General features: G+C 40.2%; 1 protein-coding gene across 1 annotated transcript; it reads right to left on the minus strand.

Moving 5' to 3' along the window:
* Positions 1-868: 868 nt before the first annotated feature.
* Positions 869-20483, minus strand: LOC106086033 (doublesex- and mab-3-related transcription factor A2). Its single transcript, XM_013250538.2, has 5 exons — positions 20220-20483; positions 7866-8085; positions 7504-7757; positions 7246-7437; positions 869-1000 (listed from the first exon to the last, which is right to left on the minus strand). The coding sequence occupies exons 1-5, from the start codon at positions 20481-20483 to the stop codon at positions 869-871; spliced, it is 1062 nt and encodes a 353-aa protein (XP_013105992.2).
* Between the last annotated feature and the right edge of the window lie 493 nt (positions 20484-20976).

Below are 20976 nucleotides of genomic sequence, written 5' to 3' on the forward strand. Positions count from 1 at the left end.
TGAAATTACTCTTTAGTAGCAAACATGTGATCATTCATCATTTCTATGCTATACCTCTGTCTATTGATTTAACTCAAGACCCTACTAAATAACGTGGACTTTAGCCATCGTAGTCAATAAATATTGCCAACAATTTCACCTTAAAAACAAAGTTTTCCCAAAAAAAAAAAACTAACAACAAGAAACGACAAATAGATATAAATTAAGAAGGTTATTTTGGCATTGTCATAAAATATCAAACAAATCACTCATAATGCATTAATGTCCATTGAAATTTCAAACCAATGAAAACAAATCGGCACAGTAGCAAAAGAAAAACAAGCACAAAGAGCCTAATACTACTTAAAATTAAAACATAAATTTAGCAATTTGTTCAAGTACAATTGTCATATCTAAATGAAAATAACAAAATACTTGGTATAGATAGGTGTATGTAGTACACGTTTATGGCATAGATAGCCAAAGTGAATTTTTGGAGAAAAACACTTGGCCATTGGTGGCAATGGCAGGTATTCCGTCACATCACACCACACCTCTCCTTCCTTTCCATTCCATGCCAAGTCAAGTACAATCAAATAATAGAACACTTTACGAGTTCAATACTGATATCCATTTACCCTGCCATTTGTCGTTATTATTCAATACTCCAACATTTCGTATTGGTTATCGCTTTCAACGCCAAAAGCACCAAAGGAATAAAACGCACAATTATATGTGTGTATATATTTCAAAATTGAAACAATTACTATCATTATGTGTGGCAATGTTCGAAGGTGCCCGTGTACCCTTCCATGGCTTTGTTATGGTGCCTCCTTCCCTTTTGCTTAAATTAACTTAACTAGAAAAAGCCCATCCATCACCGTAGGCTTTAGCCAATAGATAGCAATGCTATCATTTCGAATTTTATATAGTCAGGGCAAAATGGAGTGGGATGTAATTTTAAGAAACAACCATTGTGCTGTTCCCGAACCTCAAGATCTTTGTCATTTGACACCTGGATCTGAAAATGTAGGGAAATGATCTAAAATTTAATTTGAATGATTTATTTGTAATCCGTGGTTTAGATCAATGCAAATTGTTGGATTATTTATCAACCCCGAAGGTACTATAATAACAAGTTCAGCCGGGCCGAATCTTGGGAACTCACCACCAAAGATTCTACTATAATATGGACCGTACTTGGCACAGTTGTTGGAAGTCATAGCAGAACACTACTTGCAAAATTTCAGGACAAAATTGTGGCTTTCAGGGGCTCAAGAAGTCAAATCGAGAGATCGTATATCGTATATCGGGATTTCGGTTTATATGGGAGATACATCATGTTGTAGACCAATTTGAACTTTATTTAGCAAAGATGTTGAAAGTCGTAGCAAAAATTGAGGCTTCTAGGGGCTCAAGAAGTCAAATCGGGTGATCGGTTTATATGGCAGTTATATCAGGTTATAGACCGATTTGGACCATATTTAACATAGTTGTTCAAAGTCATAGCAAAACACTACATGCAAAATATCTGGCAAATCAGACAAAAATTGAGGCTTCTAGGGGCTTAAGAAGTCAAATCGGGTGATCGGTTTATATGGCAGTTATATCAGGTTATAGACCGATTTGGACCATATTTAACATAGTTGTTCAAAGTCATAGCAGAACACCGCATGCAAAATTTCAGTCAAATCGGACAAAAATTTTGGATTTCAATGACTCAAGAAGTCAAATCGGGAGATCGGTTTATATGGCAGTTATATCAGGTTATAGACCAATTTGGACCATATTTAACATAGTTGTTCAAAGTCATAGCAGAACACCACAAGCAAAATTTCAGTCAAATCGGACAAAAATTTTGGATTTCAGTGACTCAAGAAGTCAAATCGGGAGATCGGTTTATATGGCAGCTATATCAGGTTATGGACCGATTTGGACCGTATTTAACATAGTTGTTGAAAGTCATAACAGAACACCGCATGCAAAATTTCTGCCAAATCGGACAAAAATTATGGATTTCAGTGACTCAAGAAGTCAAATCGGGAGATAGGTTTATATGGCAGCTATATCAGGTTATAGACCGATTTGAACCATACTAGGCACAGTTGTTGAAAGTCATAACGGAACACTACATTCAAAATTTCAGCCAAATCGGACAAAAATTGAGGCTTTCAGGGGCTCAAGAAATCAAATCGGGAGATCTGTTTATACGGGAGCTATATCAGGTTATAAACCGATTTGGACCATGTTTAACATAGTTGTTAGAAATCAAAACAGAACACCATATGTGAAATTTCAGCCAAATCGGACAAAAACTACGGCATGTACGGGCTCAAGAAGTCAAATCGGGAGATTGATTTATATGGGAGCTATATCAAGGAGGCCACCGTAGCGCAGAGGTTAGCATGTCCGTCTATGACGCTGAACGCCTGGGTTCGAATCCTGGCGAGACCATCAGAAAAAATTTTCAGCGGTGGTTATCCCCTCCCAATGCTGGCAACATTTGTGAGGTACCATGCTATGTAAAACTTCTCTCCGAAGAGGTGTCGCACTGCGGCACGTCGTTCGGACTCGACTATAAAAAGGAGGCCCCTTATCATTGAGTTTGAAATTGAATTGGACTTCAATCATTGATATGTGAAAAGTTTGCCCTGTTCCTTAGTGGAATGTTCATGGGCATAATTTGTAATTTGTATATCAAATTCTTGACCGATATAGACCGCACAGTTGTCGAGACGCATAACATTAAATTTTAGCTAAATTGGATGAAAATTGAGGCTTCCAGGGGCCCAAGAAGTCAAATCGGGAGATCGGCTTATAAGGGAGCTGTATCAGGTTACAGACCGATTTGGACCGTACTTGGCATAGTTCTTGGGACGCATTGAAGAACACTATGTGCAAAATTTCAGCCAAGTCAGATGAAAATTAAGGCTTCCAGGGGCTCAAGAAGTCAAATCGGGAGATCGGTTTATTTGGGAGCTACATCAGGTTATAGACCGATTTGGACCGTACTTGTTATAGTTATTGGGACGCATTGAAGAACACTATGTGCAAAATTTCAGCCAAGTCGGATGAAAATTGAGGCTTCCAGGGGCTCAAGACGTCAAATCGGGAAATCGGTTTATATGGGAGCTATATCAGGTTATAGACCGATTTGAACCCTACTCTGCACAGTTGTTAAAATTCATAACGGAACACTACATTCAAAATTTCAGCTGAATCGGACAAAAATTTCGGCTTCCAGGGACTCAAAAAGTCAAATCGGGAGAACGGTTTATATGGGAGCTATATCCAAATCTGAATCGATATGACCAATTTGCAATCTCCAATGATCTACATCAATATTATGTATCTGTTCAAAATTTCAAGCGGCTACCTTTACGCGTTCGACCGCTATCGTGATTTCGACAGACGGACGGACGAACATGGCTTGTTCGACTCAGAATGTCGAGACGATCAAGAATATATACACTTTATGGGAAGTGGGTATAAAAACAGTTATTGGAAGTCATACCAAAACGATGTGTGCAAAATTTCAACCAAATCGGATAAGAATTGAGTCCTCTAGAAGTTCAAGAAGTCTAATCGGGAGATTTGTTGCTACGGCGGCTATATCAGGTTATAACAGATTTAGATCATGCGTGGCACTGTTGTTAGAATTCATACCAAAACGATATGTGCAAAATATCTGCCAAACCGGATAAAAATTGCGCCCTCTGGAAGCTCAAGACGTCTAATCAGGAGAGGGGTTTTTATAACAGCTATATTAGGTTATGGACTGATTTAGACCAAACTTAGCACAGTTGTTGGAAATCATACCAAAACGACATATGCAAAATTTCAACCAAATTGGATAACACTTGCGTCCTCTAAAAGCTCAAAAAGTCTAATCGGGAGATCGGTTTATATGGCAGCTATATCAGGATATGGACTGATTTAAAGTTATATGTTATTGGAAGTTATACCAAAACTATATTTGCAAAATTTCAGCCAAATCGGACAAAATTGCGGCTTCCAGGGGCTCAAGAAGTCAAACCGGGAGATTGGTTTGTATGGCACCTATATCGGGTAGTGAACTTATTTAGACCATACAGTTAGTTGGAAGCCATAACAAAATACTTCATGCTAAATTTCAGTCAAATCGGATAAGAATTGCGCCCTCTAGAAGCTCAAGAAGTTTAATCAGGAGATCGGTTTATATGACAGCTATTGGGTTGCCCAAAAAGTTATTGCGGATTTTTTAAAAGAAAGTAAATGCATTTTTAATAAAACTTAGAATGAACTTTAATCAAATATACTTTTTTTACACTTTTTTTCTAAAACAAGCTAAAAGTAACAGCTGATAACTGAAAGAAGAAAGAATGCAATTACAGAGTCACAAGCTGTGAAAAAATTTGTCAACGCTGACTATATGAAAAATCCGCAATTACTTTTTGGGCAACCAAATATATCAAAACATTAACCGATTTGGTTCATTTACAATCCCAATCGACCTACACTAATAAGAAGTATTTTTTGCAAAATGTCATGCTTCTAGCTTTACTCCTTCGAAAGTTATCGTGCTTTCGACAGACAGACGGACAGACGGACATGGCTAGGGTCTAAGATGAATATTTCGACATGTAACAAACGGAACGAATCACATTACGAAGCAATCACTTGGAATACAACATTTTCAAAAATCCACCGATACTTCGTAGTTTACTTCCAAAGACCTTTCATTTGATACCCATTTTGAGTCGTTGGACATATGTACATGCCCGTTTTGAGGGAGTTTTGGAGTTGAGGAGGTCCCGTAGGCAACTTAGATCAATTCTTATATTAGATATGTACCCTACTTCCTCTCATGTGATACCCATAATGTCCCAATCGGTAAATATGTCCTGTTGGATGGTTTTTGGGTGTGGGGAGGCCCCCAGTCACCATGAATAAATTTTTGCATCAGATTTGTACTCGACTTTCAAATACTTTTCGTTTTACACCCATTTTGTTCCAATCGGTGTACATGTTCATTTGGGGGGATATTTTTGGAAGTAGGGGACTCCCCGACACTTGGTCTCAAATTTTTTACCAATTTCGTTCTCTATTCTTAAATACCTTTCATTTGATACCCATATTGCCACCCAAACGGACAAATTTACTGATTAGTAAATTTGTCTGTTTGGGTGGAGTTTGGGGTGAGGCGTCCCCCTAGATTATTGAACCCAATTTTTTAAACCAATTTTGTGTTTTCGGTTTACCATAAGGGGCCAAAAAAAATTTCGCTTTAATCGGCACCCATCTCAGAAATCTGGCATTTTTATACCCACCACCATAGGATGGGGATATACTAATCTAAAGGGTGATTTTTTGGCTATTATCTTTTTGGCAACACTGGTTTAAACAGCTCACGCTCGTTTCGTGTTTTATTTCACTGTCAAACATCTTCAGTTTGGTCTATAATTTAACCATGAATCGTCTTACAAACGAACAACACTTGCAAATTATTGCATTTTATTATCAAAATGCGTGCTCTGTTAAGAAAGTTCATCGCGCGCTTCTTCCATTGACCGACGAAACTCAGTTTTGTCTCCATGGGAACGTAAATAAGCAGAATTGTCGATTTTGGAGTGAAGATCAGCCAGAAGCATTGCAAGAGCTACCAATGCACCCAGAAAAAATCACAGTTTGATGCGGTTTATGAGCTGGTGGCATCATTGGATCGTACTTCTTCAAAGATGATGCAAACCAGTTGGAACCACATTTCCTCCAAGTCCATATCAAACAATTGGGGCCAAAAATATTCTGTTAGCATTGAACGTTGGCGATTTCTATTCACAGTAACGTGCCGGTCTTGATCATCACGGAAGAAGTACTGCCCAATGACGCCGCCGGCCCATAAACCGCACCAAACTGTAATTTTTTCGGGATGCCGTGATGACTCATGGAGTACGTGTGGATTTCTGTCTGACCAATAACGCATATTTTGCTTATTGACGAAGCCATTCAACCAGAAATGAGCCCCATCAAAAGAGCGGCAAAAAATATGGCGGTGTTTTGCTGTCCCTATCGGTCAACTTTTGTAGCGTTCCTGACAAAAACCCTGTATAAGATTCGTTCTGGCTGAACTTAGCGCGCTTTTAGTTTTTTTTTTTTTAATCAAAATGCGTGCTCTGTTATGAAAGTTAATCGCGCGCTTCTTCCATCGAGCGACGAAGCTCATTTTTGGCCTCAATGGGTACGTAAATTAGCAGAATTGTTGATTTTGGAATGAATATCAGCCAGAAGCATTGCAATGAATCCAGAAAAAGTCACAGTTTGATGCGGTCTATGGGCCAGAAATGGGCCCCTTGAAAAGAGCGGCAAAAAATTGCTGTCCCTATCGGTCAACTTTTGCAGCGTCCCTACAAAAACCCTGTATAAGATTCGTTCTGGCTGTTCTTAGCACGCTTTTACTTTTTTTTTGTCAAAATGCGTGCTTTGTTAAGAAAGTTCATCGAGTGCTTCTTCCATTGAGCGATGAAGCTCATTTTTGGCTCAATGGGTACGTAAATTAGCAGAATTGTCGATTTTGGAAAGAAGATCAGCCAGAAGCATTGCAAGAGCTACCTATGCATCCAGAAAAAGTCACAGTTTGGTGCGGTTTATGGGCTGGTGGCATCATTGGACCGTACTTCTTCAAAGATAATGCGAACCAGTTGGAACCGCATGTCTTCCTAGTCCTTATCATCTACTTGGGGCCAAAAATATTCTGTTAGCATTGAACGGTAGCGTTTCCTATTCACATTAACGTGCCGGTCGTGGTCATCGCGGAAGAAGTACTGCCCAATGACGCCGCCAGCCCATAAACCGTACTAAGCTATAATTTTTTCGGGATGCAGCGATGACTCATGGAGTCGTTCTAAATGCGGCTGTGATACACAAACAAGCCATTTACACCACTTTTACCCAGATCCAATAATGTATTTTTAATAGCTATAGTCTAAACTAGTGAAGACGGTCATCCTTTTTGAGGAATTCCTTTACTGGCCCATCTATGTAGATTTGCAGATTCCTAGCTGGGCGTATTACATCTTTTACTAAGTAAGATATTAATAAACTTTTTTATTGTAATATTAGAGGTTCCCAAGAAAATTTTCTAGCATTTATCCCCTATATATCCCTGAATCATACTAAAAATTATAATTAAACATACATTTTTAATATTTGCTTTATTAATTTTTAATATTTTTAATGGGAAATAATGAAATTTACAATGATTTAAGAACAATTAAATTGATAACCCACATCCATACAGGAGCAATTGGGAAGTGTACATCGTGCTGCTGAAGATGGTGGCATGGGTGGAGGCAGGGCTGGAGCCAAATGTCCTTGAAATGTAATGGGAAAGGTCAGAGGTACAAACCATTTGGGATATGATGATGTGGTAGCTGAAGTGGCGCATAAACCACTCGACAGATTTAAGGCAGGTTTGGAGTGCTGTGGAGAAAGACATTGAAATCCACATGAATCATAACTTATCATAGAGTTCAATAGAGTCCTTACCATATTGCCCGATGAATAAACTGGCTTAAAAGCACTCTTCATTGTGCCCTGCTCCCCCGGTGTGGTCACATCCAAATCCCTTAGATCTTTGTGTTCTCGAAAGTTGGTGGAAATATTTTCTATGGCCTTTATCAAATCAGAATCACAGCGTTTCAAAATCAATTCCAAAACTGTACGTTTTCTCTGAGGGAATATTTGCATCAACATATCAATGGCATTTTCCGATACCTTGCATTCCGTTGATGTTGCAGTTGCTATAACAGAGGATTCCATGGAGGGTTTACTAGCAATGATACCATTGGATTTTTCATTGTTGCTGCCATTTGTTAAGGTTTTGGTGGAAATGGGCGCCTTTGTTGTACCAGAGTTTTCCATTTCTCCTACTTGTTGTTGATGTTGTTGTTTATTTGGCAAACTTAAATCTTCCACCGAACATTCCATGGAGGCTTCCTTTTCGGTCAAGTTTTCTCCTATGCCAAAGATGTTGCCCGGCGGCAAAGTGTCCATATGTTGTCCAGTTTTAGTTGCCACCAAACGCAGAGCTATGGCATCTTCAACAGCTTGTTGGCGCTTTAGGGCAACCTGCAAACACACATTTTTTGATAAGGGGAAAATAAGGATAGGAAAAGGATGTAATTTAGAAAGTTTGAAAGATTATGGTGATAATACGACCATATGTTTATACACTGCACCGCAAGATGAGGTGGTTCTAAGAACGCCATTTCATTTGTAATCTCTCGAAATATACTTTGATATGTATACTAGGGTGGGACAATGTGTGGACAAAACAAGTAAAAGCGTGTTAAGTTTGGCCGGGCCGAATTTTGGGAACCCACCACCATGGATTCTACTAAAATATGGGAACTATCGCCATTTCATTTGTAATCCCTCGAAATATTATTAGATATGTACACTAGGGCGGGTCAATGTGTAGACCAAACAAGTAAAAGCGTGCTAACTTCGTTCGGGTCGAATCTTGGGAACCCACCACCATGGATTCTGCTAAAATATGGGAGCTATATCTGGTTATAGACCGAATTTGACTGTACTATGCGCAGTTGTTGAGAGTCATAACAAACACTATACGCAAAATCGGACAAAAAATCGTTGCATATAAGGCCTTAAAAAGTCAAATCGGGAAATCGGTTTATATGGGAGCTATATTATTTTCTTGACCGATTCGGACCGTACCTAACACAGTTGTTGAAAGTCATAATAAAACACCATTTACAAAACTTCTGCCAATCGGATGAAAATTGAGACTTTCAGAGGCTCAAGAAGTCAAATCGGGATATCGGTTTAAATGGGAGCTATATCAGGTTATAGACCGATTTAGACTGTACTTTGCACAGTTGTTGGAAATCATAACAGAACACTATGAGCAAAATTTAAGCCAAATCGGAAAAAATTGCTGCTTCCAGGGGCTCACGAAGTCAAATCGGGAGATAGGTTTATATGGGAGCTAGATCAGGCCCTTTACCGATTTCGATTGTACTTGGCACAGTTGTTGGAAATCATAACAGAACACTATGAGCAAAATTTAAGCCAAATCGAAAAAAATTGCTGCTTCCAGGGGCTCACGAAGTCAAATCGGGAGATAGGTTTATATGGGAGCTAGATCAGGCCCTTTACCGATTTCGATTGTACTTGGCACAGTTGTTGGAAATCATAACAGAACACTATGAGCAAAATTTAAGCCAAATCGAAAAAAAATTGCTGCTTCCAGGGGCTCACGAAGTCAAATCGGGAGATAGGTTTATATGGCAGCTATATCAGGTTATTGACCGATTTTGGCCGTACATGGCACAGTAATTGGAAGTTATAACGGAACACTATATGCAAAATTTCAAGCCAAATCGGACAAAAATTGTGGCTTCCAGTGGTTCATGAAGTCAAATCGCGAGATCGGTTTATATGGGAGCTATATTATTTTATAAACCGATTTTGGACCGTACTTAGCACAGTTGTTGGAAATCATAACAGAACATTATGAACAAAATTTAAGCCAAATCGGAAAAAAATTGCTGCTTCCAGGGGCTCACGAAGTCAAATCGGGAGATAGGTTTATATGGGAGCTAGATCAGGCCCTTTACCGATTTCGATCGTACTTGGCACAGTTGTTGGGAGTCATAACAGAGCACTATGTACAAAATTTCAGGCAAATCGGATGAAAATTGAGTACATGGCACAGTAATTGGAAGTTATAACGGAACACTATAGCAAAATTTCAGCCAAAAGGGACAAAAATTTCGTCTTCCATGGACTCAAGAAATAAAATCGGGAGAACGGTTTATATGGGAGCTATGCCAAGTATGGTCTAAATCGGTATATAACCTTATATAGCTCCCATATAAACCGATCTTCCGATTTGACTTCTTGAGCCCTTGGAAGCCGCAATTTTTTTTCGATTTAGTTGAAATTTTGCGTGTAGTGTTCTGTTTTGATTTCTAACAATTGTGTCAAGTATCGTCTAAATCGGTCTATAACCTGATAGAGCTGCCATATAAACCACCTCCACTTCGTGGACGATCCTTATTCCGTAGCACATTGTATTCGTAACAACTGTGCAGGCTGCAGGTGTTGCTCGCTACAACCAAAATCTTGTTCCCACTCATAAAATCTACTATCTCGTCGATCTTGCCTCGGAGACCATTGCAAGGATGATACACTTCCCAGCACTGGCTTGATTGGAGCTTCGGTGCTGCTTTTGAGCATATTGCCGCACGGGAGATCTCGGAGGAGCCACACAGTCCGTCGACGACGCTTGTGACTCACTGCTGTCTATGTTCGCACTGCACCTTGCAACATATTCAGAGCGACTCTACTCTCGTATCGACGTAAGGACAGAGCAAGATCGGAAATGCACCCACTCCATGCACCGGTTACACCGACACCGATCGACTATTCTGGCAAACCGAACAGAACCAGGGTCGGGAGTTCTTTTCAATCGCGGCACGTGCTAGAATGGTGCGGAGAAGGCATGAGTCTCCCCCATGACGAAAAAAGGACGAACACGTAGACTTTGTCCTTAAAAACTGGAAGCTTGATTTTTGACCCAAGGTTTCTTGGCCAAATATTCTTAGCATTCATCATAGATTCCGATGTTGAAAAACTCTTTGGCAAATAAAATATTAATCCACCCTAGTGTCTACATCTCTTTGACATTTTTAGTGGACTAAGCGCTGTCCGTCCGTCTGTCTGTTGAAACCACCAACGGACAATTCTTGCCACTCTAAATTTCTAACAAACACTGGTGATTGATGGAAGTCACCTTAGCGTATAGGTTAGCGTGCCCGCCTTTGACGCTGAAAGCCTGGGTTCGAATCCTGGCGAGAACATTACAAGAAATATTCAACGTTTGTTATCCCCTCCTAATGCTGACGACATTTGTGAGGTTCTTTGCCATGTGAAAACTTCTCCCCAAAGAGGTGTCGCACTGCGGCACGTCATTCAGACTCGGTTATAAAAAGGAGGCCCCCTACCAGTGAGCTTAAACATAAATGGGACAGCACTCATTGATATGTGAGAAGGTTGCCCCTGTCATTAATGGAATGCAAAATGGACAAATTTGCATTTTTTTTTTGCCACTAGGACAACAGACTAAGGTCGCCGGGAGAGTAGTTAGACGATTGGAGCAGGTCAAATCACGGCAAGATCGAAACGAGGCGACAAAAGAATCCTGACTGAATTGGAAAAGGTTTCGGATCGGATATCTAAAACAGCACATGAGGTGGAGTGTGAGACCAGTATGCCAACAGCACAGTCTTGGTTTGCCAGAACTCTGGTGTTGGCATCTGTTTGTTTATGGTAAATTTTGGAAATTTGCACTTCTTGTTGATGTAGGTAATTTGAGATTGTAAATTTGCTAGAAATCTTGCTCATTATCGAATTTAAGGCCCAGAGCGCTGTTATAATGTCCACAGTATCGGGTATAGATGGTTGCTTACCAGGATATGATTGTGGCTACCTTTTTAGCATGGAAACTTTGCGACAAAAATTTATTACAAATTTGATTTTTTTTGGCAAAATTAAAATAAAAGGCTGCACTGCAACACCATCCATAAAAGTCATATGATAAGTTAATTCAATTCTCTCATTTCTTCCCCTTGTACCATGTTCATCACAACCCCCCCATTTGCTTATTTAAGCAATCTGGGAAGCAATTGAAATTAATATGCCCTACACGATGAGTTTATCTTTAACCGGGTGTTAAACTATAAATGTATTATCTCTTGTACCGCTTCCCTAAACCCCCATCCACCAACGCTTACACCCACTAATCCATTTAGCCTCATTGCTTTAGGGCTCAAGCAATGCTGAAACATACAACCACTTCATTATCCTTGGGGAAAAGCAAAAGAAAGTCAAATATAAACTTTTTGCTTTGTTGTTTTTGTAACATGACCTTTGGTCGTCGCATCATGACAATGGTGATGATGGTGAACACACATTCGGAAACACTTGTGCAAACAATCAAAAAAGAAACCTTTGTTTGTACTTCTTTTTAGGAAATCTTTCTACAGATTTTTGGGAGTTTCTCTTCAACTTGTTGGTTGTCCAATGAAGAAATGGGGGGCCTGGGGCCATGGCCCTCCCCCTCTTTAATGGTGTGGTGACATGAATTCGTCTTCATCATGTGCGGTCTATGGATATGGACACATTAACATTTTGTTTTGATTTAATATCATCAATTCGTATTAGCAGTCTTTTTTGTATGCGGCAGTAAGAAAAGAAAGGTTAAACTGTCTTGAATTGTTGATTATAGCTTCGATTTAACTGAATTGTCATGGGAATATAAGCGAGTATGCTTTTCTCAAAGACTAGAGATAGTCTTGCTATTTGCTTAAGTCAAAGTTTAACTGCCCCCTCCAAGCCTGTTTACTTAAGCTATTAGATTCAGTACATGTTGCTTGAAAAAAGGCCGTTTGACTTGGTTGGGAAAATGTCTGTATCTTGTCAGTGGTTTTTCATATCTTGTGGTAATTAAAACAAATAAGTCAAGCCAATCTAACTATTTTCTATTCAATTCAATAGTTTCTTTTTGTATTCGTATAATAATATGAAAGGTATAAAACTGTATAAACGTTGTTCTCTTATAAGTAATACCATACTCTCGGTCGCCTCGCTGCCCCCAAAGGGTACACCCAATATCAAGGTGTAAATGTATCGCAATTTTAAGAGATTTAGCTCAAACCGTAAATAAAGTACCATTTTGTACGTTTTAGTATCTAAGTGTACAAATTTCAAAAAAATCTTCTAGTCATCCAATACATAATGCCAACATGTACCTGTATCCCAAATTTCAGATCTGTAGCTCAGTCGTAAAGAAAGTACCATTTTGTACGTTTCGGTACCAAAATGAACGAATATCAAAAATAAATTCTATTTGCCCAGTACATAGTGCCTAGATGTAATTGTATTCCAAAATTCAGAACTGTAGGTCAATCCGTAAAGAAGGTACCATTTTGTACGTTTAAGTACCTAAGGGTACAAATTTCAAAAACATTTCTAGTCATCGGGTACATAGTGTCAATATGAACCTGTATCCCAAATTTCAGAGCTGTAGCTCAGTCTGTAAAGAAAGTACCATTTTGTACGTTTTAGTACCAAAATGAATAAATATCAAAAAAAAATCTATTCGCCCGGTACATAGTGCCTAGATGTAACCATATTCCAAATTAAAAAAAAATTAAGAAGGTACCATTTTGAACGTTTTAGTACCTAAATATTCAAATTTCAAAAAAAAAAAACTCTTAGTCACCCGGTATATATTGCCAAAATGTACCTGTATCCCAAATTTTAGACCAGTAGCTCAGTCTGTAAAGAAAGTGCGATTTTGTACGTTTTAGTACCAAAATGTATGAATATTGCAAAAATCTTCTAATCGCCCCGTATACACTGCCAAGATGTACCTGTATTCCAAATTTCGAAATGTAGCTCAATCCGTAAAAAATGTACCATTTTGTACGTTTTAGTACCTAAGTGTACAAATTAAAAAAAAAAGAACTTTTAGTCGCCCGGTACATACTGCCGAGATGTACCTGGATCCCAAATTTCAGACCAGTAGCTTAGTCTGTAAGGAAAATACCATTTTGTACGTTTAAGTACCAAAATGTACCAATATAAAAAAATCTTCTATTGGCCCATACACACTGCCAAGATGTAAATGTATCCCAAATTTCAGAGCTGTAGCTCAATCTTTGAAGATAGTACCAAACAGTACCAATTACAGCACTAAAGTACGTTTTCTTCCATTCCTGGTACGATTTTAGAATTTCATATTCAAAAAATCTTCTAGTCATGCTATCGCATAGTGCCAATATGAACCTGTATCCCAAATTTCAGATCTGTAGCTCAGTCTGTAAAGAAAGTACGGTTTTGTGCGTTTTAGTACCAAAATGTATGAATATTACAAAAACCTTCTAGTCGCCCGGTACATCTATATGTAACCGCATTCCAAAATTCAGAGCTCTAGTTCAATCCGTACAAAAGGTAACATTTTCAACGTTTTAGTACCAAAATGTACCTGTATCCCAAATTTCAGACTCAGTCTGTAGGGAAAGTACCTTTTTGTACGTTTTAGTACCAAAGTACACATACACACTGCTAAGATATATCTTGTATTCCAAATTTTAGAGCTGTAGCTCAATCCATAAAGAAGGTACCATTTTATACGTTTTAGTACCAAAATGTATGAATATCAAGCAAATATTTTGGTCGTCCGGTACATACTGCCAAGATTGAGCTGTAGCTCAATGTATAAAGAAAGTACCAAATAGTACGGCACTAAAGTACGTTTTCTTCAATTTCTGGTACGATTTTAGCATTTCGTAGTTGGTACAATTTATCGTATTTTTGTCAAGACTACGATCATTTTAACCAGTTTATTTAATTGTACCCGTCTCCTTTCACTGTAGAAGTAAATAAGCCATTTCGTACAATTTAGTACTGGTGGTACCAAAATGTACGATTTGTGAAAAAATCACTTAGTCAGCCAACATATATTTCCCAATTGAACCCAGATGTTAAATTTCAGAGCTCTAGTTCAAAATGTCGACAAATAACAGGTAAAAGCGTGCTAAGTTCGACCGGGCCGAATCTTGGGAACCCTACACCATGGATTCTGCTTAAAATTTATACAAAATAAATTTAGTTGAAGGGCATAATTTTATTTTATTCTACATACCAAACTTCTGTCAAACCAGCAACAATTAATGCTATAGGAACCGAACAAGGATGATCGAGAGACCGATTTATATGGGAGCTATATCAGGTTATAGACGGATTTGGACTGTACTTGGCGCAATTTCGGCAAAATCGGACAATTGCGGCTTGTAAGAAGTAAAATCGGGAGATCGGTATATATGGAAGCTATATCAGATTATAGACCGATTTGAACCATACTTAGCACAGTTTTTGAAATTCCTAAAGAACACTACATGCAAAACCTCATCCGAATCGGACAAAAATTGCGGCTTGTAAGGTCTCAAGAAGTTAAATCGCGAGATCGGTTTATATGGGAGCTATATCAGATTATAGACCTATTTGAATCGTACTTGGCACGGTTGTTGGAAGTCATAATGGAACACTACATGCAAAATTTTAGTCAAGTTGGACAAAACTTTCGGCTTCCAGAGGCTCAAGAAGTCAAATCGGGAGATCGGTTTATAAGGGAGCTATATCAGGTTAAAGACCGATTCGGACCATACTTGGCGCAGTTGTTGGAAGTCATAACACCCAAATCGGACAAACATTTTTGCTTCCACGGGCTCCAAAAGTCAAATCGGAAGATCGGTTTATATGGAAGCTATATCAGGTTATAGACCGATTCGGACCGTACTTGGCACAGTTGTTAAAAGTTATAACGAAAAACCACATGCAAAATTCCAGCCAAATCGAACAAAAATTTCGGCTTCCAGGCGCTCAAAAAGTCAAATCGGGAGATCGGTTTATATGGAAGCTATATCAGGATATAGACCGATTTGAACCATACTTAGCACAGTTGTTGGAAGTCTTTACAAACCATTACATGCAAAATTTAACCAAATCGGATGAAAATTGCGGCTTGTAAGGACTCAAGAAGTCAAATCTGGAGCTCGGTTTATATGGGCGCTATATCATATAGATCATAGATCAATTTGGACCGTACTAGGCACGGTTGTTGGTAGTGGTAACAAAACACTACATGCTCAATTTCAGCCAAATCGGGCAAAAATTGCGACTTGTAAGGGCTCAAAAAATCAAATCGGGAGATCGGTTTATATGGGAGCTATATTAGGTTATATACCGATTTGGACTGTATTTGGTACAGGTGTCGGAAGTCATAACAGAACACTACATGCTAAATCTCAGCCGAATCGGACAAAAATTGAGACTTGTAAGGGCTCAAGAAGTTAAATCGGAAGACTGGTTTACATGGGAGCTATATTTAAATCTGAACCGATGTGGCCGATTTGCAATCCCCGACGACCTACATCGAAATTAAGTATATCTGCAAAATTTCAAGTAGCTGGCTTCACGCATTCGACCTCTAACGTGATTCGACTCAGAACGTCTAGACGATCAAGAATAAGTATACTTTATGGGGTCTTAAACGAATATTTCGATGTGTTACAAACGGATTGACTAGATTAGTATACCCTCATCCTATGGTGGTGGGTATAAAAATTAAAATATTGAATATTGTACACCTCAAGCGGTCTTTTTTGTAGGGACCTTTGAACACTATCCAGCAAAAACAAAAAATGAAAATCGGAACATAAGTGAAGATTTAGCAGCCAGTATCCAACTTTAGGGGCCTGCCAAGAGGCGCCCAGGCCACCTAGGGCCTTAAAATTTTACCCACAATCTCGCTAACATCCCAGCTCTAACTATTTCATATTTCAAAGAGATATCTCTTTCGGAAACCTCTTCCATTCCTTCCAGGTTTGCTATCGTCGCCTTGATTACACCGTGATGGTATGAGCTGCTCCCATCCTCAATCCATTCTCCCATCGCCTTAAGTCTCATAGCCGCAGTGGCTATGAGACTTAAGGCCCTAGTGGGCGTAGTCCTCGGTAAGTATTGGACTAATCACGCTTCAGTAGAGCCATTACGAGCATACGGCCCGTCTACATTATACCCAACATCTGTGAGCCTTCTCAGTACGCTCCTGAATGTGACACTTCCAATTCAGTTTCCTGTCCAAGATCACACCTAAATATTTGTCCTCCTCAGATATCGAAATCGTCACATTGAGGAAACGTGGTGCGTTAAATGGACCCACCTTCGCCTTCCTCGTGAACAGGCATATTACAGTCTTCTCTGGGTTAACATTGAGCCCTCTGGGCCTAGCCCAGTCACATGCCATATGCAAGAATCTTTAGTCCCTTCTGCATAGCTCGTTCGGATCTTTACACGTAATAGGTCATTTATGGTGTTCACCCATAGGAGTGGCGATAAAATGCCCCCCCTGTGGCGTGCCCTGTGCCACTTTCTCCCTTATATTTATGCCATGGGACACACAATTTATCCACCTGTTCCAGTGGTTGTCTCGTCGTCAGTGCCCTGTTTGTTGGGCGGTATTAAGTCACCTGCTACTGCACGGCATGATGTCTCAATATGAGGATTTCTGTCTATCCTAGTCTCCCCAATCTTGAAAAAGACAGCCTTGCTCCCGTAGTGTGCCATGCCTTTTGTCTTAGCAAAACTCGTCACGAAGATTTGATCAATGCTAACCACAAGGAGAGTTTCTTCCTCCTTCTCCTCCCTGTGGAAGACCTCCCAGTTCTCTGCGACCAAACCTTGGTTTTGCTTGCTCAAGAATCCCAACATGCGTTACGTCGCAAATTTACCGACCGATCCCTTGGGGGATGTCTATCTTTCTCACCAGGTTAAGCTTTGCGCCCTCCCAGGGAGCATGGATACCTCTGACGAGCTGTTTGATGGTATCAATACATTGTGCCGACGCAAAACGCAGCGTAAAGATGTCCCCTTTATACTCGCAGATCATCATTTGCATGGGTGTACCCTCTACAGCGTTCCACACATGTTCGAAAATCCGCTAATTAGCCAGATCCTCCACTTGGGACCGATGATCTGGTGGAATCCTACCGGATGCACTGCCAATATTGATGACTGCATAAGTCGTGGATACTTCTGACGAGCTGTTTGACGTTATCAATACATTCCGCCGACGCAAAACGCAGCGTAAAGATGTCCCCTCTATACTCGCAACTCATCATTTGTATAAGTGGACCGTCTACAGAGTTCCACACATGTTCGAAAATCCGCTAGTTAGCCAGATCCTCCACTTGGGACCGATGATCTAGTGGAATCCTACCGGATGCACTGCTGATGTTGATGACTGCATAAGTCAGCTCATCTCTGTTGTGGTTCATTGCCAGTCTGGCGTAAAAGAGAGGCTCCTTACCATTCTCGGCGACCATCTTCCCTTTCAGTGATGGCTGTGGCCTCAGTTTGGAAGTCACAGTCCTCATGAAGACTCAGGGACCGTGCGCGCTTCCTTCGCTCCTATTCCAACTTTGTCTTCCTCCGCAGAACACTGTCTGGAGTCTCCATTGCTGGATGGCTGGCTTGGTTTTCCCAGAGTACTTGAAAGCGGGGAGGCCACCGTAGCGCAGAGGTAAGCATGTCCGCCTATGATGCTGAACGCCTGGGTTCGTATCCCGGCGAGACCATCAGAAAAAATTTTCAGCGGTGGTTTTCCCCTCCTAATGTTGGCAACATTTGTAAGGTACTATGCCATGTAGAACTTCTCTCCAAAGTGGTGTCGCACTGCGGCACGCCGTTCGGACTCGACTATAAAAAGGAGACCCCCTTATCATTGAGCTTAAAACTTGAATCGGACTGCACTCATTGATATGTGAGAAGCTTGCCCCTGTTCCTTAGTGGAATGTTTATAGGCAAAAAAGGCAAAAAAAAAGCGGGGAGCTCTTTTTCTTCTTCGGCATTTTAGCAGTGTTATGCTCTTCGGGACATCTGATTCTCTTTCCAGCTTCGGTAGAAGTGCATGGAATGTCAGTTCTATCCGATCCAGCATCCAGCACTTTCGCCTGATTTCGCTGCAGGTACATACTCCTCTGTCTCCCTCATTGTGTACCAGATCGCTTTCTCGGTATGCTTGTGAGCTAAGCAAAGCCATCGCTAACTTCTGCCTTCATCCCCATGCCCTCATCTTTCGATTTGGCTGCGATGACTGTTTCATTGACGCCGTCGCTGTCTAAATCCGAATCCGAGGAGACACAACCTTTACTTAAAGACTGAGGACGAACCGCGCATCCCTTTGACTTATCCATATCTTCCCCATTAATTAGTCTGACGACTAGTTATGCGCTTGAAGCAATATTCTCGACTACAGGTGTCAAGGCATCCACACCTATAGGAGGGAAGAACAACTTGCTACAGTCTGATGCCATCGCCGCAGCTGTTGGGTTTTTGAAGTCCATTTCTAGCCTACTCCAAAAGATTTTAACATTTTTTCGTAATAGGTAGAACCTATTCAAAGATATGGATATTTTTTCTTTGAGGATCGAAATAAAACCACGTCAGCTCCACTCTGTCCGTCTGTTTGTTGAAATCACGCTACAGCCTTAAAAATTGAGATATTGAGCTGAAACTTTGCACAGATTCTTTTTTTGTCCATAAGCAGGTTAAGTTCGAAGATGGGCTATATCGGACTATATCTTGATATAGCCCCCATATAGACCGATCGGCCGATTTAGGGTCTTAGGCCCATAAAAGCCACATTTATTATCCGATTTTGCTGAAATTTGGGACAGTGAGTTGTGTTAGGCCCTTCGACATCCTCCGTCAATTTGGCTCAGATCGGTCTAGATTTGGATATAGCTGCCATATAGACCGATCCTCCGATTTAGGGTCTTAGGCCCATAAAAGCCACATTTATTATCCGATTTTGCTGAAATTTGGGACAGTGAGTTGTGTTAAGCCCTTCGATATCCTCCGTCAATTTGGCTCAGATCGGTCTAGATTTGGATATAGCTGCTATATAGACCGATCCTCCGATTTGGGGTCATAGGCCCATAAAAGCCACATTTATTATCTGATTTTGCTGAAATTTGGGACAGTGAGTTGTGTTAGGCCATTCGACATCCTCCGTCAATATGGCTCAAATCGGTTCAGATTTGGATATAGCTGCCATATAGACCGATCCTCAAATTTAGGGTCTTAGGCCCATAAAAGCCACATTTATTAGCCGATTTTGCTATGATTTGAGACAGTGAGTTGTGTTAGGCCATTCGACATCCTCCGTCAATATGGCTCAAATCGGTTCAGATTTGGATATAGCTGCCATATAGACCGATCCTCCGATTTGGGGTCTAAGGCCCATAAAACACGCATTTATTGTCCGATGTCGCCGAAATTTGGGACAGTGAGTTAAGTTAAGCCCCTTGACATACTTCTGAATTATCGCACTCATCGGTCCAGATTTGGATATAGCTGCCATATAGACCGATCTCAGTTTTAGGTTTTGGGGCCATAAAAAGCGCATTTATTGTCCGATGTTGCCGAAATTTGGGACAAAGAGTTAAGTTAAGCCCCTCCACATATTTCTGCTATGGGACATAGGTTATGAGTTTTGCACCGGATTTTGACGAAAGGTGGTTTACATATATAGCCGAGGTGGTGGGTATCCAAAGTTCGGCCCGGCCGAACTAAACGCCTTTTTACTTGTTTTGTAAAATTCCTTTACTCACCTGTGCGGCCATTATACGCTGCCTCTCAAATATCAAAACACATTTAGCACAACGGCAATTCTTGTAAGAACAATGTTTCTTGTGACCACGCAATTCAGAAATCCAACCATGATTGCGACAACGAGCACACTTTGGAACGCGATTGGACCCAGCAACACTACCGCCGGCCGTTTTAAAAGATCCAATGTCCGTTGATATCAATGCCGACTTCAAAGACTTGCGAGATTTTTTCCCCAATGTCGATGCTGTGGCGGTGGTGGTCATGTCGGATGAGCTCAAAATTTGGAATTCCGTTCTTAATTCCAAAGCGTTTCACAAACGTTTGTAACGGTTTTAAAGTTAACACGTAACTGAGGAAAACGGAAAACACTTGACAAAATGTTACACTAAAAGCTGCTGCCACGGCAAACAAAACCATGTATCGACATCCTTCTGGGGGAATTTATGCGCATGGCCAAAAGGAAATCTAAATAATGTCCTTCGTGAGCGTAGACCCTTGGAGAAGTGTGGATTTGTAACAAAGAATTCGTTACTTTTGCTAGTGGTTACATTGGGCACATCCTTCAACTTTGTTGCTATTGGTTGAAACACATTAAGTGGGTGGGTCCTCTGTTTCTGCCGAAAGACTAGCCATATACAAGAGGGTTGTAAATTCCAAAAGGGGAAACAATCATTTAGAAAACTTAAATTACTTAACTGAAAATGTTTTTTTTTTTTTACATATTCGAAGAAAATTTCAATGGAATTAAACATTGGG

This window comes from Stomoxys calcitrans, chromosome 2 (assembly GCF_963082655.1).
Source record: "Stomoxys calcitrans chromosome 2, idStoCalc2.1, whole genome shotgun sequence".
Lineage (NCBI taxonomy): Eukaryota > Metazoa > Arthropoda > Insecta > Diptera > Muscidae > Stomoxys > Stomoxys calcitrans.

Bases quoted from the DNA above. Each gene is read 5' to 3' on its own strand.
- LOC106086033 (XM_013250538.2), bottom strand. From the start codon at position 20,483: ATGACCACCACCGCCACAGCATCGACATTGGGGAAAAAATCTCGCAAG. The intron at 7,438-7,503 runs GTAAGGACTCTA...CTTTCTCCACAG, and splicing joins TTTATTCATCGGGCAATATG to CACTCCAAACCTGCCTTAAA. The intron at 1,001-7,245 runs GTGGGTTATCAA...CTACATTTTCAG, and splicing joins CCAATTGCTCCTGTATGGAT to ATCCAGGTGTCAAATGACAA.